Genomic DNA, 27,891 nt, shown 5'->3' with positions numbered 1-27,891 from the left:
AGACTCAACCATATATTGTCGGTGGCAACTCTAATTTCATTTCATACATGAAATTAAAATAGCTATGTATTCAAAGAAAAATAAAAAAAACAATTATCTTCGTTGTTATTTTATTTTTAATAATCTCACTGTTTAACTAACTTTCCTTTAATTTTTTTTCCTTTTCTTTGGAGGGGGTAGCTCAGAAACCTTTTTATATTATGCACATAACAACCGAAGATCATTATTTACAATTTTACATGATTGCTTTGAATAAAATGATATCAGATGGTTGAATTGCCCTGCTTTAGAAAAATTAACATCAGGAAAATTTTAAATTAATCTTTATGGTAGGGAGTTGGACTTTGTACCAGAGAAGACACTCCAGTGGACAAGAGAAATTGCTAATCTCTTAAAGTAAACATAGGAATGCAAATGATTCTCTCTCTCTTCTTCTTCTTTTTCTTTTTCTTTTTTTTTTGATAATACGATAACTCGGGAAGGGGCATCTAAATCGCGGATATTTATATTGAAAACATCTAAAATTATCAGTTAAACTAGAATACTCTTGACAAATGATTTCCATTTGACACATTATATGCAAAATTACCACAAATATGTTTCAGTCCACAGGTAATGTGTAACTATCTTGGGCCTACTTATTAAAATGGGTAAACAATTAGACTTTTTTCCTTGTCTAAAATTGTCTCCTTGGCTTGCTAGCTAGCCTAGCAAGAATATCCAGGTTCTACTTACTCTGTTTTCACAATGGGGCATGCGCAATTATAGATAGGTCCTTTTCCTTGACTTCAATATCAAAATTAAGAATTTGGCATAAATAAGGCACCCAGTTGGTAGCTGTGTGCAATGAGCTCTTCTCAATATAAGCAATTATTAGGTTCATAATTTAAAACGCACGCCTCCTAACGCTCAATAGGGAATTTAATTTAGGTTCCACACAATATTTTTTGTTTAAAATGCTTTTAGGATTAATCACATGTTTCACCAAACTTCGATATTGTCGTGCTTCATATAATATTGACCAAAATTTTTCAATCAAATTTGATCGACGCATATGAGATCATCTTGATATTCTGTTTGCTCAAACTTTGCCAAGAGGATCATCATAGTGTAAAGTACAAGCGGGTACCAAAAGTTTACCAATAGTGAAGACATTTTATAAATATCGAGTTGGTATAAAAAATGAGAACTCATGATAAGAATGACAAATTAAAGTCACTTTGATCGTAGCGTGCCTCATAATTTTATCCTCAAGCACAAATCATCTTACAGTAAAATGTATCATTGCCTAGAGTCTTGAAGTAAAATAGAGCCAAAAATATTTGTTTATGTTTCCTAATATAGTGGTAATCATGGCAAACTTATCCATTACTCATTTAAAGTGAAATGGAGAATCGGAGATAATACATTTCACCATTGAGTTGTATTTTCTACGTTAACAGTTTATCTTTCTAAAAAAAAATCAATTTATATTAATATATATATAATTAAAGCAAAAACTAAGAGAAAATTCAATTAGATTCTAAATTAAATTTCAATTGTTGTCTAATTTTGTGCTACGTGTCTTATCTAACTTTTTTTAATATTTGTTCTAAGTGAGTTAATAATGTTCAAAAGATGAAAAATCTAATATAAATAAATCATAAAAAAAAAAAATTAAACCCATGTGTATATCAAAAAAATCAAAAAATCAAAAAAATTAAAGAGAGAGAGAGAGTAAAACTCATATATGACTTGAAAAATGTGTAACTCTTATACTATGTATAATTTGAACCCATATATATGTGTAATTATAATTTTTTTTAATTTTACCATGATATATACGAGTTATACACTAGTATGTAATTTGAATGCATGTGTGTAATTGTAATTGGTTTTAATTTTACCATGATATGCATGGGCTATACACTAATATGTATGTGTATGCGCGCACGCGCGTGTATATATATATATATTATTTTCTTTTTAACCACCAAAACTCAGAGAAAATCCAATTAGATTTCAGTTGAATTCTTAATTTTGCACCACATGTCCGATTTAATTTTTGTGCCAAGTTATTAGTGCAAAACCCTAAGAGTTTATATAAAAATAAATAAATAAATAAACCTATAAAAATATTATGCAAAATCTGAAGAGTAATAAACTATATAGATTTTGGAATGGTGAAACTAGATTGTTACAAAAGCTAAACTCTTTGAATTCTCCCTCTTTAATGGAAATTGTGAAATTTTTTATGAATCTCTAGAGCAAAAATTCAAAGAAAGTAACTTTTTTATTACTCGAAGGTTTTAGAGAAGCATGTTGTCTTCACTGCACCATCATTCTCTACCTTAAGTCTCTTCCCTCTCTCTCTCTCTCTCTCTCTCTGAGTAAACAGTTCTTTTTTTTTCAATTAGTGTCTTTGGATTTTTTTTTTCTCATTAAGGTTCATCTCTCTCTCTCTCTCTCTCTCTCTCTCTGTGGAAATTTTCCATTTAGTTTTGATTCTCTTATGTGGAATACAGATGGATTTGTATCAATTTAGGAATTTTCCAACTTCAACAGTTTAATTTTTATTGACTTTCATTCATTTTTATCACCGTTGTTTAATGTTCCTATGTGTAAGTACGGGTTATAAGTTAACATATAATTAAAGTCAAAATTGAGAGAAAGTCCAATTAAATTCTAAATTGGATTTTAGTTGATGTCTAATTTTGAGCCACGTAACCTATTTAAGTTTTTTTTTTTTTTTTTTAAATTTGTTCTAAGTGAGTTAATGTTGTGCAAAAGACAAAGAATTTAATATAAATAAACCATCAAAAACCCAATAAAAAAAGTAAACTCATGTATATATCCCAAAAATAACTATATAAAAAAAGAGTAAAACTTATTTATGATTTATAAAAAAAGTATAACTTTTACACTAAGTATAATTTGAACCTATATATGTGTTTAATTGTGATATATATATATATATATATATTTTTATAGTATTGTGCATATGTATGGATTATACATTAGTTTATATAGTGTTAGTGTTACATCTTTTAATTTTTGTTGATATAATATTAAATACAACTTGAAATTCCTATAAAATTATAACAAAAATACAACTTAAAATTTTTAATATTTAATATAAACTACAAAATTCAACCATTTAAAATGGGAAGAATACTATTCCTATTTTGATGAAGGTAAACACAACTTAATCAATTAAAGGCATCAAAAAGTCATTCAATCACATTTATACTCTAGCTTATATCTTCTAAAAAAAAAAAAATTTATTCTAGCATGTAATTTGCATGCACATGTACATACATACAAATGCATTTAAGTGGTGGGGCAAGTTTGATATCCAACTCACTGGCTGCCACCGTTGCCCTCAGTTTACAAGGTAAATTTTGATGGCGTCACTTTTCCGGACATCGCCGCAGCAGGTCTGGGTGTGGTTGTACGTGATTCAGAGGGCTTGGTCATTGCAGTGCTATCGGAACGAATTCATTTGCCTCCAACTGTGGCAGCTTTGGAAGCGTTGGCTTGCAGGAGATCCATCGTATTTGCAAGTGAACTTGGGCTGCAAGATGTGGTTTTCGAAGGCGATTCAGAGGTTATCTTTAAACTCCTCACATTAAAGCAACCTTGCATGTCAGCATTTGGACACATTATTGAAGAATCTCGATCCCTAGCATCAACATTCAGGTCGGCTACCTTCACTCACACCAAGCGCTAGGGTAACAACGTTGCAGACAAACTCGCTAAGCTAGCGAAGAATTTGTATGAACCACAAGTATGGTTAGAGGATATTCATTGTAATGTAACAGAGCTTGTATCTGCTGACAGGATTTTCATGCATGTTTAATGATAAGTTCTTTCCGGTTTCTCAAAAAAAAAAAAAAAAATCTCCCCAAAAATAAACATTATATATATATATATATATATTTTGTTAATATTACGTGACTTAATAACTTTTATTGAATTAATACTTTAAAAATCTCACATTTCGATTACACATACCCTTTATTCTTAATAGGTAAGCACAACGTGGTCTAAGAAAATATGCAAGTATGCAACACATTTAAGGTTTTTTTAAAAAAAAATTTAAGATACATTAAAGTTAATTAGATTATTCTTCTTAATTTTTTTTAATTAGATTCAGATATTATATACTTTCCAATAATAAACTTATATTTTATATATAGTTTTAAAATATAAAAATTCATTAGTATATTTTCTTCCTACGCTGAAATATAAAGATGTACGGGCCCACGGGGTCCCGGGAGCGAGACTTATTTTATTAAAATTTTAAAAGTCCCACGTTCACAACGTAATTATTACGCTATGAAATCTTGGGTGATTAAAATAATAATGAAAAATGAACCTTGCCTGCATTAAGTAATATTTTAGAAGGCACCCACTCATATGCTTAGCTCTTTTTCTTTCATGAAATAAAAACCAATTGAAAAATGTTATAAAAACGATATGATTGAAAGTAGACAAGTTGTAAAAAAAGAAAAAATTTATATACACACATGTACACTAGCCTGATTGCACGCTCGCCGCACATGCATGAGACTCTCTTTTTTGGGTGTAGTCTTTTAACTTTCTATTCATCACTATTTGAAATTTAAGTGTATGTTTAATCATATTATGCATTTGAGGTGAAAAAAAAAAATAGTGAGAATAGGGAGCAAGAGAAACCAAAAATTAAAAAGAAAAAGTTAAGTCTTGATAAAGTGCCATTTTTTTTTTTTTTTTTTTTGAAAACGTGAGTGATGGAAGGAATATAAGAGAGTTGGAGCATCTCTTTCTGAATATTAAGTTTGAAAACCAACGGGGAATTGTTCCATTTTGTAGTCTATGTTTTAGGTGGGAGCTAAAATTTAGGAGTTTTTAAATTAGTAATTTTACATATATAACCCTATTATTTAAATTTTACAAAGTGGTAAATTTGAGAGTATTTTGAATATCAAAATTGAGGATCCTAAATAAAGAAAGTCCCTTAAATAGAAATATAGATATTTATAATAAATAAAAAATTGAAGAAAAGGATTATTTGAGGCCGTTCTTATCTTTGTCTTATTGACTTTAGAAAATATATTTTATCAATTGAGAGCATGATGCTATTGGTTCATACCTAAAAGGCAAACAAACCTGAAGTTAACATCATCATCATCATCATTCAATAACAAGTTGCCTTCAATTTCAAAAGTGAATATTTAATGCACTTCAAATTCACTCTGACATCTAGAACCTCAACTATGCCCAAAAATGAAGATTTAAAGAAAAGAAAAAGAGAAGGAGTTAATCTATGGTTTCAAATACCTCCTAACCTAACCAATTTATTTTGAAGAGCAACAAAATTTCATAATATTCTAATTCTGAGATCACCTATTAAGCCCTCAACATCCTGCAATATGATGTTGCTTGAATTTTGATGACAAAAATAAAAAGAATTTACATTTAACATAATGATTAAGATAAAAAGATTTTTCATTTTTCTTTATCTTTATCTTTCAACCAAATGAAATAACCTTATATGAATTAGAAAAAAAAAAAAATTATAATGGTGCAAGTGACTTATAATTACAAGTAATTGTTCTCATCAAATTTTTTGTTATTTTCGGGGGACATGGTTGGTGAGCAATGGTGGTGTCTAGGATCCTAATGACATTATTAATTAAAATGATGTGCCATCAGCCATGACTAATCTTAAACTGTATATAATATTGAAAAAAGGAAGATGAGTTGAATGTGATGCTTGTGAAGCTTCTATCTGTCACTTTGTTGATGCCTCTATTTCTTCTCTTTCCAACATTCTGTTACTCCCCTTCCTGGGTTTGAGCTAGACATTGCACCCCACTATATTCCCCATCTAATACCCTTTCTTATCTTTACTCCCACGTTTTGACCAAATAGGAATTCCCTTACATATAAGCTTCTGCATAGACCCCACAATCATAATGCTATGAATCTCTCTCTCTCTCTCAAAATAAGGATAATGACACCATCCTAAACAGGCAATACGGTCTAAAATTTAGGTTAACCAGTTTTGATAATGCCATTAGTGCCAGGTAAACGTGGTTCCTCCTGTTTATAACTTTTCTAGCGATATATTTTGTTCATCCTTACCAAATTTAGACTCTATTTGACTCTCTACATAAAATTAATCTTAATTTGGTTAGTATTAAGTCATTAAATTATGTTTGTAATTTATCAAATTAACTTTAATTTGTTTAATATTAAATAACTTTTTTATTTATTTAATAACTTTATTTAGTACCCGTTTGGATTGAGCTTATTACGTCTACGTTTGCTTTTTTTTTTTTTTTTTTTTTTTTTTAAGCGCGTTTCTGTGACTAATGGCTTTTCTAGTGGGTCACATGTACTGTTCACGGGACCCACAAACCTCTTTTTTCAACAAATTTTTTATTAAAAATGGGTCACACAACACTATTCACACATTTAAAAATTATTTTGCTACAGTGTTTTCAGTTTTCAGCAAAATAAGTGGTATTCAAATGAACCCTTAATTGTTATAACTTGTTTAAATTTGCCTTACGCCTCAAACTTTATAGCCTTGCCAATAGGCTTTGCTAGCTTTTCATACGTCTGCATAGATGTTCACATAGTCTTGCCTAAAATTTTCTGTACGCATGTATGTGTTAGCTAAAGCCAATCATGGCTTTGAAGTTTTATTCTTAAATGGTTAACTTTTAAATTGTTATAAAAAAAAATAAAAAAAAAAAATGGTATTGGTATAACAAAAGTAGGCATTCGGCAATCTCCCACTTCAACGGTCATCATAAACAATTATTAACCCTTTTTTTTTTTTCTCTCGTATTAATCATTTGGCTCATCGATGTCCTACCAACCTCTGGACCCCAAGTTCTAATGGTTATTCTTTTTGTCTATTTTTGTCACAAATCGAAGACTATAATCTGAAACTTGATTAATTTATGTGTCGCCATTCGCCAATGTGTGAGTTCTCTTGATCCTATTATTAATGGTGGAAGAACATGCGAATCATATGGGCTATGATTGTATGCCATTCTGATTCTGTACGCTTCCAATGAGAGTACTGAATGTGAATCATTTCGTCATGGGATAAATTCCTAATTTTGCAGGAACAGCGAATACTTGTCTTGTCCTCCTTACACTTTTAATAGCTGCAGTTGGGCTGTCATTTTTGGGATTGGTCTTTCATGTGAAGATAACATGTTGAGCAGTTGAAGTTACAAAATAATCAACTAAATTAACAGCATTAACGAAACCAAAGCTATCACACAAACAAAATGGGAATTGCACCCTCTTACATCCTTGAATGAATTTCTTCTTGAAAAGGAGGGTGTACCAACAAAAAAAAAAAAATTTAAAAAGAAGAAGTTGTTTTAAGAATTATAATTAGCAATTAAATTTCTAATAAATTGCTCTAAGACCCCCCCTGATTTTTTATGTTATTGCACTAAAATCCCCTTAACTTTTTTCCTCAATTTGGTATTTGAACTTTGATGATGCACTAAATAGACCATTCTATTAGTGTATCCTCCAATTACAAATAGAGATCACGTGGCTTAAAAAAGAAAAGAAAAGAAAACAGACTACCTTCCCCTCCGTTCTCAAGCTCTCTTTCACCTCCACCCTCTTTCTCTCTTGACTCTTTGTTAGGATCAATCTTTGTATTTGTTGGCAAATCTGAGTTAAAATGCATTTTTTATGTAATTGAGTTCATAGTTCTTATGTCTCGAATAGTGTTGAACGATTACTTTGAAGACACGAAAACAACTTAAGAAACTACTCAAGAGCATAGAAGAACTGTTGCCCTGACACCAGCCTTGATACCATGTGATTGATCAAGTTTCATTAAGGTTTGACTCCTCACAATCGATCGAGGTTGGGGCCTACTGATGATTCTGTTATCCTGTTTCAACCCATAATTACTTGTTGGCATGGAAATTCGTGCACTAGGGTTTCTAATGTATCACGAATAGCAAAATAGTTCGCGCACTCATTGAATATAACGCTCACCTCACCTACATGAATGATGGAGAACCTTTTTGTGATTTGCTTGCTCTCTCTTAAGTGCCAGAGATTGTAACAATATAATTCTCAAAGTATTGAGATTGAACCACAAAAAGTGAGGTAAATTCAAAACCAATGTAATTAAATAACACTTTTGGTGAAGATGAAAAATAATTTTTGCTTGGTGATTGTTAACAATTAAATAATGATTGGTTTAAATCTATATTTTAAATACCAAGGTATCGGGATGTTTTCCTATATCAATATGAAATTCTTTGTGATCTAAGAAAATATATATTTCATAATTGATTGTTCTTAAACAATGAAATACTCATGATTCGATTGAACTAAAATAATTCAAAAACACATGATAACCTAGATTAATAATACGGTTAGAATAGTTTTTAGAAAAATTCATTCACTTTAAAACCTGATTCCTATTTGAAACTATTAGAAATTCATTTAAACAATAAGAAAAACATGATTGAACTTATTGAAAGTATGGAAGAACTAATCTATAAAAAAAAAAATTTTAAAATCTAATTGAACAATCAAATATGTTGTCAACTCAAAATTTAGGAAGAATCACAATGAATATTCATATAATCGTATGGAAGAAACATAATCCCTAGCCCTAGTTAAGAGTTTAGGCTGCCATTAGGTAATAGAAAATACAAGTTTTTGTCTCTCTAAATTCATTCTCTCCAGCCCCCATTCAAAACCCTAATGTCAAAGTGTACAAAGAAAATAAAACTTTTGACTATTTAATTTTCATCTAGAGTTATGCCTCTTTGATTTCTTTCCTTAATGTGAAGCTTCCAAATATGGTAAACCACCCAAGTACTCTAGCTACACCTCCTTAGACATTTAAGCATGATCCTTTAGCTCCTCTTTAATTCTAGTTTGATCTCCATTCTCCCTTACTTCTCCCACAAACTCTTGTAATCTCATTTTTTTCTCATAATTTCCTGAAAGTAGAAAATTACACACAATGAATAACATCTTATTTAAAAAATTATGTAAAGATAAATAATTGAGACTAATGCAAATCATAACTTAATTATACAAATTAAATATAGTAATAAGGAGATAACGTCCAAATAAATATACATTTTAAAGATTTATCATGATCCTACTATCTATAGATAGCTAGTTGAAAGTCTAGTCTACCTCACAGTTACTCAACCATACGTCTCTCAAGCAGCCCGCATTGTCAGTCAATTCATGGAAACACCAGAGTCATTTCATTATGCCATTATCCTTAGAATCCTAGCTTTGATCATGTTTAAAAGGCACATCTCCTTCCAATCATCGTTGACATTCCAGAATTACACTATGTCGACTTGCTAGGAGATCTAACATTCTGCCATTCCACTATAGGATTTGGTTTCCTATATAGTGACTCCCTCATTTCTTAGCTCAGTTAAAAGCAGATTGTAGTTGCTCATTTTAGTACAAAAGAAAAATATCATTCACTTACAGACACTACATCTGAATTTCTTTGGCTACGTTGGCTCCTACAAGATGAAGAAGTTGATTACTCAACTTTACTACAGGTATAATATGATAATCGAAGTGTCATTCAAATTGCTCACAATGATCTGTTCCATGAGTATACTAAGAATATTGGGATTAATTGTCACTTTTTTCATCATCATCTATTTTAGGGTACATTACAGCTATGTTTTGTCTCCTCATAGGATTAGTTAGCCAACATCTTCACCAAACCTTCTCCACAAGGCCACTTCTATGATATCGTCTCCAAACTCAAGTTGGTCTCTCACCACACTACATAAGTTAGAGAGGGCTCTTGAAATGCAAGCCCATTGTAATTTTCTTGTACTATACTCCTATTTACTTCTACATCATTCACATATATGTTAGGCTATATAAAGGCAGTCCCTTATACAATTTTATCGACAATTTAATACGTAAAGTTCTAGTATTTCTAGTTTGATTCTTAACTCACATATTTATAGATATCACAACCAAAATTAATTGTTTCCCAGCCACGTGGCCACTAATTAACTCAAGTAGCCATCTAATTAATAAGCTACTAGCCCATGTCCCATACGATGTACAATATAAATTTATTTTAAAATATTTTATAAAGACTATATTTTTTCTAATTATCTTTATGTCATGGCTAATACTTATTCTTATTGTTGTTGTCTCTACTATAGCTCCCAGCCATGAATTATCTTCATCTTTGGATCGAAGCCTGCCCATAACATATGCTAAGTTTCCTCTAAGATAATATCTCTTACACCTATCTTAATTGCACGCAAAATTAATAGCATAGACGGCCGCTGCTAGTTTTGCCTCCTCTGAATCCAAATTGCTCTCCTTAGCAACTTAATGCTGCAATGAGCAACCCATTATCATCTCAAATTAAAATTCCTGATCTTGCTTTGTTCTTTAAAAATCGCTCTATCCAAGTTTATCTTAAAGGACAACTCTTAAGAAGGTTGCTATTTATGCTTGATTGAACAAATTCGTAAAAACAAATAATCATATTTCCCAATCCATTGAATCCGACTCTTGCAATTCTGCATTAAACTTAGCTCTTATGCAATGTAGAGAAAATTGAAAAGTTATCCATTAAATCTATCTAAAGCATTTAAAGTAATAAAGGCATTATAGTTGTTTGGCTAACTTAAAACATCAGCCCATTGTTTGAAATACAGTGGGAAGAAGTTAGGGTATGTTTGGTAGACTGTAATAGGCACTGTAATACAATAGTTACTCTTTAGGTCACATTTGGCACAATAAATATAGATTACATTAGGAATAGTAATTTCTATTATTAGGAATAGAAGACATTGTAATGGAATAACTATTGTTATTTATAAGTTTGGTTGTTACATATAGAAAGCTTATAAAAGATAATGTATAAGGAAAATTTATATTTTTTGAAATATATTAATTTAAAATCAATTATATGTACACTAAGGAATAATTATAACGGACTTGGTTTAGGTCTAGTTACACGTGTCCAAAAGTGGACACATGTCATCATCTCAACAAGTCCAGTACTACTGGACACTGGACCTAAGCCTGACCCAGTTATAACATCTTTCTATTCTTCAATTAAAAGAATAGTTATTCCTATTTAATAACTAATCTATGTAATAAATATACTATTACACATGAATAACTATTCTATTACAGAAGTAATTACCGCATCCCAAATATACCAGATATACCCTTAGTTTGGTTATATTTTTATTACAGGAAATAATCATTATTATGAATATCTATTATTCAAAATGAGAAATAAGTATTCCTCTTTAAATGGATGTAATAGTTATTCATTAGTAGGTGCAATAATTTTTAAAATTATTATACTTCAAAATAAACAAATTTTCCATAAACAAGTAACAAGTATAAAAATATAAAAAATCATTAAAATTAACTCATCTCTCTCTCAAATTAAAAATAAAAAAATAAAAATTATTTTTAAAGATATATATATATATATTGATGTGAACCACGTCAAGAATAACAAGACCCAACAACGAAAGGGAACCCAAGATCGTTCTATGGACAAATTCAAATGGGAGACCTCGACCCGTTGTTTATGACAAACAAGAACCTCGGTATAAGGAAGACGCCACAAACGGTGGTGGAAACTCCGTTTGATAAGTCGAGATGAACGGCACGGGAATTCCTGATAAGTTCGAGTAGTTCTTCAAAGAACCAAAGAGAATAAACCTCACAAGTTTTATCAATAATATCTTAAAAACGTTTACAAACTTAGATGACTATTTAAGGGCTTCTTAAAACTTGACAAACAAGAAAATATATTCTAAAATAACTCCTAATTGATACCTAACCATATTAGGAATAAAGTTTGACCTAAAAAGCATTAAATGCACCTAAAAACAAGGAAATAAATCACCTAAACCTAGAATAACGTTTTTTACATAGACCCAAAATATTTCATGCAAATTCTTAGCCTTGACCGGATCCTTCTAGAACTTGAATCAAATTGACGATTTTTTGTTGCCCACGTGGATCATGCTTAATGGGCCTCCACGAATTTGCTTGAGCCCATAACTCTTGGATGAGTCCGTTGAGTACATCCTTGAACTTGTTTGCTCGTACTCTCATAACCGGCCCAATTGGTACTTGAACGAGATCCTTCAAAGCGGTGCCTTGATTTCCATCATTCCCCTCCTCTTGAAAAGGATTTGCCCTCAAATCATCACCTACATCAAAAGGGCTCAAATCAGTAACATTAAAAGTGGCACTTACATCGTACTCACCAGGTAAATCTAGCTTGTAAGCATTGTTATTGATACGCTCGAGGACTTGGAAGGGACCATCTCCTCTTGGGAGCAATTTAGAACATCTTTTCGTCAGGAATCTTTCTTTTCTCATATACAGCCAAACCCAATCTCTGGGTTCAAAAACTAGTTTGCGACGTCTCTTGTTGGCTTGTGTGGCATATTGCTCCGTTCTTCGCTCAATGTTGAGTCTTGTTTTCTCATGAATCTGCTTCACAAAGTCAGCTTTCTTTTTGCCATCTAAATTAACGTGCTCCGTCAAAGGTAAAGGAGATAAATCCAATGGAATTAAAGGATTAAACCCATACACAATTTCAAATGGTGAAAATTTGGTAGCAGAATGAACAGCTCTATTATATGCAAACTCAACATGTGGTAAACATTCTTCCCATGTTTTGATGTTCTTTCTATTGATTGCCCACAATAGAGTAGACAAAGTCCTATTTACTATTTCAGTTTAACCATCAATTTGTGGATGACAAGTAGAGGAAAACAATAGCTTAGTACCGAACTTACACCACAAAGTCTTCCAAAAATAGTTCAAGAACTTAGCATCTCTATCCGAAACAATTGTCCTACGCATGCCATGTAATCTCACAATCTCTCTAAAGAACAAATCAGCAACATGTGAAGCATTATCCGTTTTGTGACATGAAATAAAATGTGTCATTTTAGAAAATCTATCCACGACCACAAAAATTGAATCTCTTCCACGTTTAGTCCTAGGCAATCCTAACACAAAATCCATTGAAATATCAATCCAAGGCTCACTAGGAATTGGTAAAGGAGTATACAAACCGTTGGGCTGCACTTTGGATTTAGCTTGCCTACATGTGACACATCTACCACAAATCTGTTTGACATCTCGTTTCATGTGAGGCCAATAGAAGTGTTCTTGCAAAATAGCTAAAGTCTTTGCAACTCCAAAATGTCCCATTAATCCCCCACCATATGATTCCTGCACTAATAACTCCCTCATAGAACAATTAGGTATGCATAGCTTATTTTCTCAAAATAGGAATCCATCAAGCTTAAAGAACTTATCAGAGGCGATTTTCTCAAAAGCTCGATATTCCTCACAAAATTCGTGGTCTTCAGCATATAATTCTTTAATATGTTCAAAACCACGCGATTTTGCATCAAGTGTGGAGAGTAAGGCATACCTGCGAGAAAGTGCATCAGCGACTACATTCTCCTTACCTTGCTTGTACCGAATGACGTATGGAAACGTCTCTATGAACTCCACCCATCGTGCACGCCTTTTGTTTAGCTTGTGTTGGCCCTTCAAGTGTTTCATGGACTCATGATCGGTGTGAATCACGAACTCTTTAGGCCATAGGTAGTGCTGCCACGTCTCTAAAGCCCGAACCAACGCATACAACTCCTTGTCATAAGTTGGGTAGTTTAAGGCTGCCCCGCTGAGTTTCTCGTTGAGATAAGCAATTAGTCGTCCTTCTTGCATAAGAACGGCTCCTATACCAATACCTGAAGCATCACATTCAATTTCAAACGTTTTACAAAAGTTGGGCAAAGACAACAAAGGTGCGTTAGTCAGCTTCTCTTTGATTAATTGAAATGCCTTCTCTTGTTCTTCTCCCCACCGAAATTCAACGTTCTTCTTGATCACTTCGGTAAGTAGTGTGGCTAAGCTACTGAAGTCCTTCACGAACCGCCGGTAGAAACTAGCAAGTCCATGAAAACTACGAACATTACCTACACTTGTGGGGCTCGGCCAATCTTGGATTGCACGTACCTTCGCTTCATCAACCTGTATACCTTGTGCACTAACAACAAATCCCAAAAATACAAGCTTATCGATGAAAAAAGTGCACTTCTTTAAATTAGCAAACAACCTTTCTTTCCTTAGCACATCTAAAACGGATTTCAAATGTACTACATGATCGTCTATGTTTTTGCTATAAATGAGTATATCATCAAAATAGATAACAACAAATATTCCTATAAATGCACGCAAAACATGGTTCATAAGTCTCATAAAGGTGCTCGGAGCATTAGTCAAACCAAAAGGCATAACTAACCATTCATACAAACCATATTTTGTTTTAAAGGCGGTTTTCCATTCATCTCCTTCTTTTATCCTAATTTGATGATAACCACTTTTTAAATCAATCTTAGAAAATATGCAAGAACCATGCAGCTCATCTAACATATCATCTAAGCGTGGGATAGGATGACGATACTTTACCGTTATGTTGTTGATGGCTCGGCTATCAACGCACATTCTCCACGTCCCATCCTTCTTAGGTACAAGTAAGACCGGAACTGCACATGGGCTCATGCTCTCCCTCACGTGCCCTTTCTCCAACAATTCAATTACCTGCCGTTAAAGCTCCTTTGTCTCCTTGGGATTGCTCCTATAAGCTGGTCGGTTTGGAATGGTTGCACCGGGAACAAAATCAATTTGATGTTCAATCCCTCGGATTGGAGGTAACCCATGTGGTGTTTCCTCGGGGAAGACATCCTCGTACTCCTGCAAAAGAGAAACAATAGAACTAGGCAAAGCAAGGTCAAGTTCGTTAGTGTTTAAAAGTGCCTCTTTGTACAAAAGTACAATCATCGGCTTATTTGAAAACATTGCTCGCTTGATCTCACTCACTTTTGCATAGAAATTCTTTTGTTTTCTCTTTGATTTTCTCTCAAGGGCCGAACTTTGATTTTCTTTTTCTCCCTCATTTTTTTCGGCCTCTCTCTGATTTTCACTCTTTTTCTTTTGCTCACTCTCTTTCTTTTGATCACTCTCCTTTTGTAATCTTACTTGATCCTTGTATACTTGTTGCGGTGTCAATGGTACAAGAGTGATTGATCGTTGATTAAGTACAAGAGAGTACTTGTTCGTAAAGCCATCATGCTTCACTTACCTATCGAACTACCATGGACGCCCTAGCAATAAGTGTCCCGCTTGCATCGGTACTACATCACACAACACTTCATCTTCGTATTTACCGATTCGAAATGCAACTAACACTTGCTTGTTCACCCTGATCTCACTACTATCATTTAGCCATTGCAACTTGTACGGTCTAGGGTGCTTTACCATGGGCAATCCCAATTTCTCTACCATAATTGTGCTTGCAACATTAGTACAACTACGACCATCAATAATCACACTACATACCTTGTCTTTAACATAGCACTTAGTGTGAAAGATGTTCTCCCGCTGTATTTCATTAACTCCTTTTGCTTGCAAGCTCAATGCTCTCCTCCCCACCAATGTCAATGCGCTAGGGGCTAAATACTCCTCCTCGGAAACATCCTCTAATGGCGGCATGTCGTCGGTGTCGAAATCTTCATCATCGGTCACAATTTCACTATTAGCTTACAACACCATGACTTGCTTGTTTGGACATTGACTTGCTATGTGGCCCCTGCCTTAACATCTAAAACATTTAATATCACGATTCCTAGAGGTAGAGGCTTCGATTTTACCTTGAGGAACGTGGCTGGTAGTCGTGGACTTGGGCTCGAGTTTGGGCGTTTGTGACTTGTCCAACGGCTTAGCATGACTCGATTTCCAAGAGGTAGAACTAGAGTTATGGCCTGCACGTGTCCCATTCCCTCTCTTGAGTTGTTGTTCCACTTTGATAGCCATATGCACCATATCTTCCAATTCCACATAATGTTGCATCTCTACCATATCATGGATCTCCCGGTTTAAGCCAAGCAAAAATCTAGCCATTGTAGCCTCTCGATCCTCCTCTACATTAGCGCGGATCATAGCAATCTCCATCTCCTTGTAGTAGTCCTCTACGCTTCGACTCCCTTGTCTAAGACCTTGTAGCTTTTTGTACAACTCTCGGTAGTAGTAACTTGGAACGAATCGCTTTCTCATCACTACTTTCATCTCTTACCATGTGTCTATTGGGTGTTCTCTATTCTGCCTCCTGTTTATCACAAGCTGATCCCACCAAGTAATATCATATTCAGAAAATTCAATCACAGCTAATTTTACCTTCTTTGTCTCGGAGTAATTGTGGCAATCAAACACGAACTCCATCTTCTTCTCCCACTCAAGATATGCCTCAGGATCAGACCTACCTTGAAAGGACGGAATTTTCATCTTAATACCACCCAAGTTGTTATCTTCGCGATTCCTAGCTTCTCTAAATCTTCCTCCAGGTCTCCTATTGCTAACAATGGAATCCCGATCTTCTTCTTCATCAAAACCAGACCCATAACGCTCTTCATCCTCCTCCCTCGGTAGAACTCTTTCCCTTCTACGCAAATTACGACTGTTTTGTGGTTGCTCCTCATGTCTATTCTCCATTTGATCTATCCGTTCGTGAACCTGCGTCATCTCTATCTTCATCACACGCCTCATCTCACTCATCATGGCCTCCAAAAACGCTTTCAGATCAGCCAATTTTGTATCATCTTCGGCAATGCTCTTACCACTATCGTGAGACATGATTGCTACAAAACAAAGGTTAGAAGAAAAAAAAAAAAAAAAAAAAAAAAGGAACCTCACAAATCACTCCCTTACGTGTATACACTCAAGAATGTGGATCACTCTCCACTCGTGTTTCACTCAAAATAATATGGCATTTACCCTCTAATGTTCTCACCACTCTTGCCTTTTTCCACTCAATAATTCTCTTTCAGTTCTTTTGAAACTAAACAAACAACTCAAAATTTCCAGCAACTATTCACCAAGAACTAATCAAGGAATCTCAAATTTGAACGTAAGGAATATGGAAATTTTCAGATTAGAATTAGAAGGAATATGGCAGTTTTGGAATTTTGGAAGCACAGAATAGTGATTTTTTTTTTTTTTTTTTTGGTTCAGACTCCTTTTTGTCTTCTTCTTCGAGTCTTTTTTTTTTTTTTTTAAATTTATTTTATGATCAGCAACTAGCTTTTGAGAATAATGAAATAAGATTTCGAAATAACTAAGAGATGTGAGACCAGACCAATAGTTTAGACATCAACAAGACAAACAAAGATTGAACAGATAGGGTAAAGGAAATTCGGCTAAGAAGAGATAAATATGTTAAAGGATAGGCAAACCTGAACTAGAAACCTGGCTCTGATACCAAATGATGTGAACCCCGTCAAGAATAACGAGACCCAACAACGAAAGGGAACCCAAGATCATTCTATGGACAGATTCAAATGGGAGACCTCGACCCGTTGTTTATGACAAACAATAACCTCGGTATAAGGAAGACGCCACAAACGGTGGTGGAAACTTCGTTTGATAAGTCGAGATGAACGTCACGGGAATTCCCGATAAGTTCGAGTAGTTCTTCAAAGAACCAAAGAGAATAAACCTCACAAGTTTTATCAATAATATCTGAAAAACGTTTATAGACTTAGATGACTATTTAAGGGCTCCTTAAAACTTGACAGACAAGAAAATATATTCTAAAATAACTCTTAATTGATACCTAACCATATTAAGAATAAAGTTTGACCTAAAAAGCATTAAATGCACCTAAAAACAAGGAAATAAATCACCTAAACCTAGAATAACGTTTTTTACATAGACCCAAAATATTTCATGCCAATTCTTAGCCTTGACCGGATCCTTCTAGAACTTGAATCAAGTTGACGATTTTTTGTTGCCCACATGGATCATGCTCAATGGGCCTCCACGAATTTGCTTGAGCCCATAACTCTTGGATGACTCCGTTGAGTACATCCTTGAACTTCTTTGCTCGTGCTCTCGTAATTAGCCTAATTGGTACTTAAACGAGATCCTTCGAAGATATACCCTTAGTTTGGTTATGTTTTTATTATAAGAAATAATCATTATTATGAATATCTATTATTCAAAATGAGAAATAAGTATTCCTCTTTAAATGGATGTAATAGTTATTCATTAGTAGGTGCAGTAATTTTTAAAATTATTATACTTCAAAATAAACAAATTTTCCATAAACAAGTAACAAGTATAAAAATATAAAAAATCATTAAAATTAACTCATCTCTCTCTCAAATAAAAAATAAAAAAAAATAAACATAATTTTTAAGGATATATATATATATATATATATATATTAGTTCATTATTTTTAAGGAAATATAATTGTATGAGTAAGATATTTCCTAAAATAAATCTTAAGTTATATTTTAATGTTACAACTCACAACCCAACTTATGAATATGTTTAGTTCTTCCATTACAACACATTTTATTTCCAGTAATAAAGATCACAATTCTTATCGTAATCTTCATTCAGTATACCAAATATACCCTTAATGTAGAAGGCTAAATGTAAAACTACTATAATAAAGTGTCACATGGCAAACCCCATACTCTCTCACATAAGATCTTTGCTTTTATTGTTATTATTATTGATTGATTGATTAGGAAGTGATAACAAAAAGTCAACCATTTCGCCATTAGCCATAATTATGAATATACATTAAAATTCATGACACATTACATTTTATTAACTTTTTTCTTTTAAAAAGTTTTAAAGGTTTGTACACATTATACCATTTTTTTCCCCATAATACACGACATTGTATGTCTCCATTGGAAATGATTTAAAAAATGGAGATGTACACTGTACAAAGTCAACCATTGAACTTTAAACATTATACATCTTCAAAAAAAAAAAAAAGTGTGATATTTAAAGGTTAAATATCACTCTTTTTTTTTTTTTTTTTTTTTTTGGAAGTATACCTACTAGCCTCACTTTCAATTTGTTCATACTTATTAATACTAACTAGTGAGAAAGACTAAAGATTTCTTTTTTAGGAAGAGAGAGAAAAACGATCAATTGATGTAAGAATGCCGATTTTCAAAACCCACTTCAAAGGCATTCTAAGACCATGGTAACTTAAGAAGATTAGTCATAAAACAATGGTTGCACCAGTAATCATTTCTCTTCCAAGAAGATTATTTTCAAAAATATAAATAAAAAATAAAAAATAAAAATGTTTCTCTACAATGACCCATAACCTTCCTCTCTTTTATCAGTCTTAATTATGAAATTATCTAAAACTTGTTATTATGTACATGGAACAATAGAAAATGATTTGTAGAAATGTATTACATCATTTATATTTTTTTATTTTTTATTTTTGGTACATCAAAATTTAGGTTAAACACCAACCTGAAAGATTAGTTTGTTTTGGAGGTGCACAAAAATTCAACAACCTAATGTGCTTAAATTAAGCTAATGCCAGCTTTGCATCTCATCAAGACTGAAAATGATAGCTAAACTAGTTTGAACATAGTTTTGTATAATTGTGTAAACCTCCCAACTATTCAATTATAAACATCCAAGTTTAAAAACTCTGCGTGAATTTGACAGTCATTGCTTGGTTTCGGATCCAAAGTCGCTATCTTTTTTGACCAAGCACTTTGCTTTGTAGTTTCTTCTATATATATTATACAAACACAAACTTTGAGCTTCACCACTGACTCTATCTCTCTCTAGAAATTGAATAGCAGGCATAAAAGAGAGGCACCCAGATACCAGAAGCTAGCTACTGGTTTAACCAAAGCCTGCCTTTCTCTCTTTTCTCTCTGCAGAAACAGAGAGAAGATAGAAGAGAAGAGAGTCTTCTTTGGTGTCACCTTTTTCTTTGTGGTACGTAATAGCTTGCTTTGAGTGTATTTTTAAGTTGGATATAGCTAGCTTCTCTCTCTGCTCTGTTGTGATCATAGAGCCAGTGGGTCTGCTTCTTGAGTAGAAATGATATGATCGAGTCCACTCAGAATCAATCTCTTTTCCACATTGCCTTGGCGTAACTCAGAAGCAAAAATCACAGCAATTCACCCAAAAGAAAGTAAAAGCTTGCTAGCTCATATAAAATAGTAGTAAAACATTCGTGTTCTTTTCGCAAAGCTAAACACACTGACACACACACAGCCCTTTATAACCCAAGCATACACTGATATACACACATATATATTCACATATATTGCAAGCTTTCATTGCCCAGAACCTCATCACTCACAAAGTAGGCTAATATGGAGAGGCTCTCAACCACGACCATGCTCCCCGACACGTTCCAAGGTACTCGTGATGACATTGCAGGACAAATTGGATTGATTTGGCAACAAACCAAAGCACCATTGATTGTGCCACTGTTGAAATTGCTGCTGGTTGTGTGCTTGGTCATGTCATTAATGCTTTTCATGGAGCGAGTGTACATGGGCATTGTCATAGTTTTTATCAAGTTGTTTGGTCGAAAGCCAGAGAAGAGTTACAAATGCGAGTCTATGAGGGACGATTTGGAGCTTGGTCATTCAGCTTACCCCATGGTTCTAGTGCAAATCCCCATGTTCAACGAGAAAGAGGTAAGACAATTTAGATTTCACTCCTATCACCAACATTTAATCAATATTTATTAACATGACTCTATGATAGAGTTATTATATTGATTATGTGACAAAGTTTAAACCACTCACAAATATAATATACATACACACAAAGCTTTTAATCATTAGCTCTTATGATTGATTTATTAATTTATAAGTTTTTCTCTCTATGTGTGCGTTTGCTTGCGTATAGATGTTTCTGTGTTTGTGTTTTTTTTTTGACTGATCTCATGTTACTGTTCATGAACCAGCCAACACCTGAAAAGCATGTGAACAATATTTTGCTCTTTAAAAAATATTTTACTACAGTGTTTTCAGTTTTCAGCAAAATAAACGGTATCCAAACAGACCTTATATCTTCCTTTAAAAATTAAATTCTTTAAAAATGTGGTATAAAACATAAGTTTTATTTCCTTTAATCCTAACATGTCATTTCATCTTATCACTCATAAAAAAATAAGCACAATCATCCTCAATCAATTCTAATATATATTTGAAAATCCAACCAAATTGAAAGTTTATTGTGATCTTATTAGGTATAGTAGGATGTATTTAGTTTTAAGTAAAAAGATAAAACGATAACCTCTTATTAGATAGTATAAAACATGGGTTTTACACTTCATCTTTACCAAATTCAAACTTCTTACTTTATAGTACAACGAAATTTACTTAGAACACGTCTAGCTATGCGTTATCAATCATAAAAGAATTTAAGAGCTTCAAAAACTCTTTTTTTAAATAATGGGGAAAAAGTATTTTAAGGGATCCTTAAAATTATCAAAAGTTGAAGCTTTTAGGAAAAAGTGGTTCAATTATTATTCATACTTTACGAATTTAAAACTTTAAAGTATTGTTCATTGTGATTTACCAAAATATTCAAAATATTAAAGAGTTTTCCACTTAAAATTCAATATCACAAAACTCTATGGTTACAAGCTTTGTTTTCTACTGCAATATAACATGGACACTTAATCTTTCATGTGACTGCTCTATGCTACGCAGGTGTATCAGCTATCCATTGGAGCTGCATGTGGGCTTTCATGGCCGTCTGATCGGATAATAATTCAAGTTCTTGATGATTCAACTGACCCAGCTATCAAGGTTCTTATTTCAATCCTATCTCATTTCAAACACGAATTAGATACATGTTTGAAATTGGTTATGTGCCGACATCATGGTCTATTGAATTATATATACATTTATTTATTTGAGCTTTCATTTACTTAAAATAATATACTATTTTTTTTATAAGAAAATAATAAAATATTTTGAAGCAGTTGTTCTTTCTGTCCCATATATAATTTGGGTTTCGAAGCAGTTCCTAGGATTTAACAACTTTGTCCAAGTCTTTTTGTAAAAAATATTAAAATTAACCCAACCAACAACCATAAGTCACACCCAAAAAAAAAAAAATCTTTGTAAGAAAATAACACCCTACCTACTTTGAATTGATCGTTGGATGATAGAGTTCCAAAAGTTTATTTTTGGATAGTTTCCTTATTTGTTACAGTCAAATTGAGATATTATCGTATATGACAATGAGCACCATTACCATTCTCCAACATGAGATAGTTCAGTTCATAATTTCATAAACAAAATCTACATTCTTTTATTTATGTGGGTCTGTGTGATTCATGGTCTAATAAATAAAAGTACAACAACAGGAACTGGTGGAACTAGAATGCCAAAGATGGGCAAGCAAAGGCATAAACATAAAGTACGAGATCAGAGACAACAGGAATGGGTACAAAGCAGGTGCTCTCAAAGAAGGCATGAAACACAGCTACGTCAAACTGTGTGACTATGTGGCAATCTTTGATGCTGATTTCCAACCTGAGCCTGATTTTCTATGGCGCACCATACCTTTTCTTGTTCACAACCCTGAAATTGCTCTTGTTCAAGCTCGCTGGAAATTTGGTATGTGGCCGTCTTTACTAAATGTAACACCTTTGCTGCTAAACTTGGTTCAAGCCCCTTTTTTTAATGACTGAGTTTATAATCTAGAATAAAGTGCCAACAAAGATAGAAAATGACATATATATATATATAAGGAAAATGTTAAAGCTTACTACAAAAATAAAAATAAAAAATTTAAACTGACATGTCATGACTTGATTAGTATCACTTCAAAACATCATACATAAGTGTTTAAATTAATTATTGTGATTGGTAACACATTGGTTTTTAAAGATTATGTATGAAATTTGATAGCATCCTTAGCATCAATCTATATTAAATCATGTAAAACAACGTGTCTTGTTCTAGTTCTGAAGAATTGTCACATATAGTGGACATTAAAGAGCTACATTTTTGCCAAGAGTCTTGCGACTTAGTAGCATTACTTGTTCTCCTATATAAGGAAAACCAGGATTCGAATCACCCCTCCCCCAGTTGTTGTCTATCAAATTATCATTTAAAAAAAAAAAAACAGAACCTACATTTTCAGGGGAAAAAAAGAAATATAGTCACATATGCATGCACATGTTTAGCATGTATATGTATGTGTAAAGGTGCTAGATTTTATAGCAGGTCTGTCATTTGCAGAAATTCTGACTTCTGTGAAGTTTTTAAGTTTTTTGTCTTGGTCTGTAAAAGTAGTGTTAATGGATTTAATTAGTCATTGAATGGAAAATGCTCCTCTTCCCAGTCTTCTATTGAAAATCCCTCCAGGGCACATTTCACAGGGTGCATAGAATAAGTTCCTACATGTATCTCTTTTGTCAAATAAAAGCTATTTCGTGCTTCTTTTTTAATACTAATTTGACTAGAAAAGAGCTCCTTTCATTTGGTTTTCATGGATGGTAGTTTTGCTCTCTGAGCATGCAACCTAGCATCAACAGAAAGGATGACTCTTACTCATGACCAAAAAAAAAAGTATGAATCTTGAGCATATTAGCTTGGACAATACTTTGTCAAGATCTTGTCATGAAATCTGCATATATCAATTTGATGCAAGCCTGAATATGACCTTTGTATATTGATTGTCATTAGAAGGTATTAGGCAAGCTCGTTAAGTCGAACTCAAGTTAATTGGTAGGGCTTCCATTTCAACTTTATACTTTGTGCAGAGCAATTTCTATAATTAAAATACAAGAGAAAAATATCTTCTTTTTTTTAGTACAAGAGAAAAGCACTTGCTATGTAGCAAAAAGTCTGAAAAGTATAGAGTTATTATACACTATAGAATGACTGGAAAGGTACTTACCAAAGAAGAGGAGGAGTGATGGTACTTTATTGGATGTTATTGCAGTTAATGCTGACGAATGCTTAATGACAAGGATGCAAGAGATGTCACTGGATTACCATTTCACAGTGGAGCAAGAAGTGGGATCTGCAACTTACAACTTCTTTGGTTTCAATGGTAAGCCATATTCTCAAAAAGTGCGGATAGTTTTAGTAGAAAATCCAATCATATGACAGTAGAGAATTTAATGCAGGGACAGCCGGTGTATGGAGAATTTCAGCAATCAATGAGGCTGGAGGATGGAAGGACCGCACCACAGTGGAGGATATGGATTTGGCAGTCAGAGCAAGTCTCAAAGGCTGGAAATTTGTATATGTTGGTGACATCAAGGTATTAACAACAAAACCAGTAGAACTAGTTATAATTTGATAAAGTAAATTGTTGATTAGTGAAGTATTCATTATTCTCCAGTGGGATTTTCATTAAACATTTCAGGGAGATCTTTATTTAAATGGATTATTATACTACTACCCTTGTTGGCTGTCTATCCTCTTACAATTGTCCTCCCTTAGACCTTTTTTTTCCTCTTTTTATTGATCTTACACACACACACACCTAGTAGGCTTGAACCCGTGACTTCACCTCCCCTTGCTTCTACAAGGGGCGGATGTGCCATTTGAGCTTAGAGCTTATTGCCCTTCTCTTAGACCATTTCTTGCACCCACCTACTAGCACACTGTCTAGTGTCAATAGCTTATGGCTGAAAAAGAAAAGTGGAAAAAATACTTGAGCTAGATAGACAAAAGCATCTTGCTTAATATCACAGTTGTCTCACAATGTCATAAATTTTGTAATTGAAACCTTTGCACTTAGTTTCTACTTCTGCTAATTGTATGCAGCCTGTTTTGGCTATATCTGTTATTATTTAATAAAAGGATCAATATCCATTTGTGTAATTGCTTTAGAATACATATAACTTCCCAAATATTGAAAGGTAAATTACAGAACTAAATCTCTAGAATAGAATATTCATTATGTATAAAGAGGCTAATATCAGCTTTGGATTAAATTTAATAGTAATTCTGATCAGTAATAACTTCTGTTATTGACCTCTAGCTTTAATTATTAAAATTACACCTTCCACCCAGTCCTTTGTTTGTCTCCCAAGGAAAAAGGGGAATATGTGGTGGATAAACAGTTAAACGCAGTATTTGGGATGCAATGCAAACTTCCTGACATCCTAATTAGCCCTTTTAAACTTTCAGGATAACCCCTTGGATGAAATTCTTTCACATATTCCTGATATTTTTGTTTAAATTCTCACAAAGAGATGTGATGTTGAACCAGCTTATGAAGAATAACTCTTACTAGACAACAGAATGATTTCTAATGAACCTGTACATAACACTTTTCTCAGAACTTGTATAATGTACCACTGTAATTACCTAGTGATGCCATTTTCCCCACCCTCATGGGTAAAGGTCTCGTGAGAAGAGATGTCCATGCAAATAAAAATGTCTCAAAATATATTAATATGCATATTTGATTCTAATCATTTGAACTCATTCTACTAAGCAAACCCATTGGTCCATGTAAGCCTTCCTTAAATTCGAAAGTCTATATAATTTAGGAAGCAAGCACCATTTCCATAAAAGTGGTATGATTCTGGAATTGTCCTGTAATAAGTTTTTACTATGTTCCCTTTTCAAAGTTGATATAATTCTAATTTATTTATATATTTCAGGTGAAAAATGAATTACCTAGTACTTTCAAAGCCTTCCGTTATCAGCAGCACCGATGGTCTTGTGGCCCTGCTAATCTCTTCCGAAAAATGGCCATGGAGATTTTGAGAAACAAGGTATGCTTCTTCTTAGCTTCTCTTAGATGTTTCTGTTCTGTCTAGAGTGATAATCAAGAATGTAGAAACATAAGGCCAATTTGTACTTTTTCCCCCTCATAATCCAAAATTTTTTTTTTTATTATATTTTTCTTTGTCTATGTCTCTACTCACTATTTATTTTATAATGCATTGCAGAGAGTCTCACTGTGGAAGAAGTTATACGTGATCTACAGCTTTTTCTTTGTTCGGAAGGTCATTGCCCATACTGTCACATTTTTCTTTTACTGTGTTGTTTTGCCAGCAACAGTCTTGGTTCCTGAGGTGGAAGTTCCCAAGTGGGGTTCTGTGTACATCCCATCTATAATTACTCTCCTCAATGCAGTTGGAACTCCAAGGTCTTTCTCTCCCCTTCAATATTCTCTCTTTTGGCAAGCAAGTTTTCATGATGTCCTGTTATAGATTGCATTAGTACTGGCCAGGCCTTGTGACCTGTCCAAATTCACCAATAGTGTGGTTCTTATAGGGTATGGATTGGCTGTCATTACTTTGCAGGATTGTGCTATGTCCAAACCTGATTGAAATATTAATTTTCTATCAATCCTGGAGAAACTACTAGCTTTATAAAAAGGATAATTCAATAATGCTTTTGTCTTAGTTTGACTTGTTATACTCATTTCTAATACCTTCAACTATATGTTATCTCACAGATCGTTCCACCTATTGATGTTCTGGATCCTTTTTGAGAATGTCATGTCTTTGCATCGAACTAAGGCAACACTTATAGGTCTGCTTGAGGCAGGGAGAGTAAATGAATGGGTTGTCACTGAGAAATTGGGAGATGCTCTCAAGATGAAATCAGGTGCAAAAGCTCCCAGGAAACCTAGATTCAGGGCTGGAGAAAGGTATTATTACTTGTATTGGCAATCACTGTTACAATGTGTACACTATGCAGTTACGATTGTCATAGCATTTGAACTGTGTCAAAAGGAGTCTTCAACGTAACAATGGCATTGCAACACTTAATAAAAATAGAAGTAATCTTAATACTGTGAAATGACATGTTGCTTTTCAAATATATGAAAAAATAAATAAATATAGGGTAAAAGTAAATGCCTAACTAAGCCCTTTGATCACATTTAAATTGGGGTCAGCTTTATGGATCCCATTTGATTATACATAATCCAATCCACAAGTAAAAGTTAATGTTATGTCTTATTTATGTATCCAAATAATAAGCTGATCCCTAGAAGAAAATCTATTTAGAGGAAAGTAAACATGTGCAGGTGAAACTAGAGCGCGAGTATACTTTGATGGTCAAACCATGGTTTGTTTATGCAGAAAACAGTGGAAAGCAGAATGTAGTTGATATGTTTCTTATACTTGGAACTGGAACAGTTGTTCTAAAGCTCCAATACCTTCTTCATTTCCTCAATATGCTCTGCAATAAATAGAGCATTAAGTTTCAAACTTTCAATAATTGAGTTGATATTCCAGAAAAATGTGTCACCTTCATTTTTAATGTTTACCTAGACAATGTTATAAAAGAATTTAATGAACTGTATCTAGTATGAAAATTGAGAATCTGAAGTTTACATTTTTTGTTTCTTAAACAGGCTCCATCTACTAGAGCTCGGTGTTGGGGCCTATCTCTTCTTCTGCGGGTGCTATGATCTCAACTTTGGAAAGAACCGTTATTTCATATACCTCTTTCTCCAGTCCTTTGCCTTCTTCATTGCAGGGGTTGGTTATGTTGGTACCTTTGTCCCCAACTCTTAATGGAACGTGATTGGCAAAAAATGATCTCAAGAATAGCATTCAACATCTCTTTTATTGCCACCAACAGAAGATGAAAATATGGTTCTTTTTGGAGATTCATTCATTCAGATAGTTCTCTTTTCTGTTCTTTAGATTTTTCAAAACAAACACTGTTCATTCTTTTCTTGTGTGAAATGATTCAATATAAATTATTTTCTTGTGGATACAGGCAAGGAAAATATAGAGATTAAATCAAAAGCGCAATATGTTGCAACAGGCAAGCATTGATTAGATAGGGTTGCTTACATTTTGTAATAGGGACTTTGAGATTTTTTTTGGGAATAAAGAATAAGAGGATGCTGAAGTTGGAATCTGAAAGCTCGGATTTGTGCTAAAACACAAGAGCTTGTTCAGATCCCCAATTAAAAATTACGGTTATATAGCTTTTACTCTTACTTATACTAAATGCGGAACAAGAATAAAAGAGTACAAATAACCGATATCACTAATCCTCCAGGCAGAGAGTTCCAC

General features: G+C 33.3%; 1 protein-coding gene and 1 pseudogene across 1 annotated transcript; one reads left to right on the top strand and one right to left on the bottom strand.

Moving 5' to 3' along the window:
- Positions 1-3,477: 3,477 nt before the first annotated feature.
- Positions 3,478-16,378, bottom strand: LOC126722159 (uncharacterized; annotated as a pseudogene).
- A 3,280-nt stretch (positions 16,379-19,658) lies between these two features.
- Positions 19,659-27,798, top strand: LOC126722923 (glucomannan 4-beta-mannosyltransferase 9-like). The gene is made up of 9 exons (XM_050426083.1): positions 19,659-20,560; positions 21,584-21,682; positions 22,246-22,498; positions 23,832-23,942; positions 24,019-24,155; positions 25,510-25,623; positions 25,801-26,000; positions 26,313-26,507; positions 27,219-27,798. Exons 1-9 carry the CDS (start codon positions 20,231-20,233, stop codon positions 27,379-27,381), a joined length of 1,602 nt encoding a protein of 533 aa, XP_050282040.1. The 5' UTR covers positions 19,659-20,230; the 3' UTR covers positions 27,382-27,798.
- The last annotated feature ends 93 nt before the right edge of the window (positions 27,799-27,891 follow it).

The sequence above is a fragment of the Quercus robur genome, chromosome 4, assembly GCF_932294415.1.
Source record: "Quercus robur chromosome 4, dhQueRobu3.1, whole genome shotgun sequence".
Lineage (NCBI taxonomy): Eukaryota > Viridiplantae > Streptophyta > Magnoliopsida > Fagales > Fagaceae > Quercus > Quercus robur.
The sequence above is the reverse complement of the archived record's forward strand: the minus strand, read 5'-3'. Positions and strand labels throughout refer to the sequence as shown.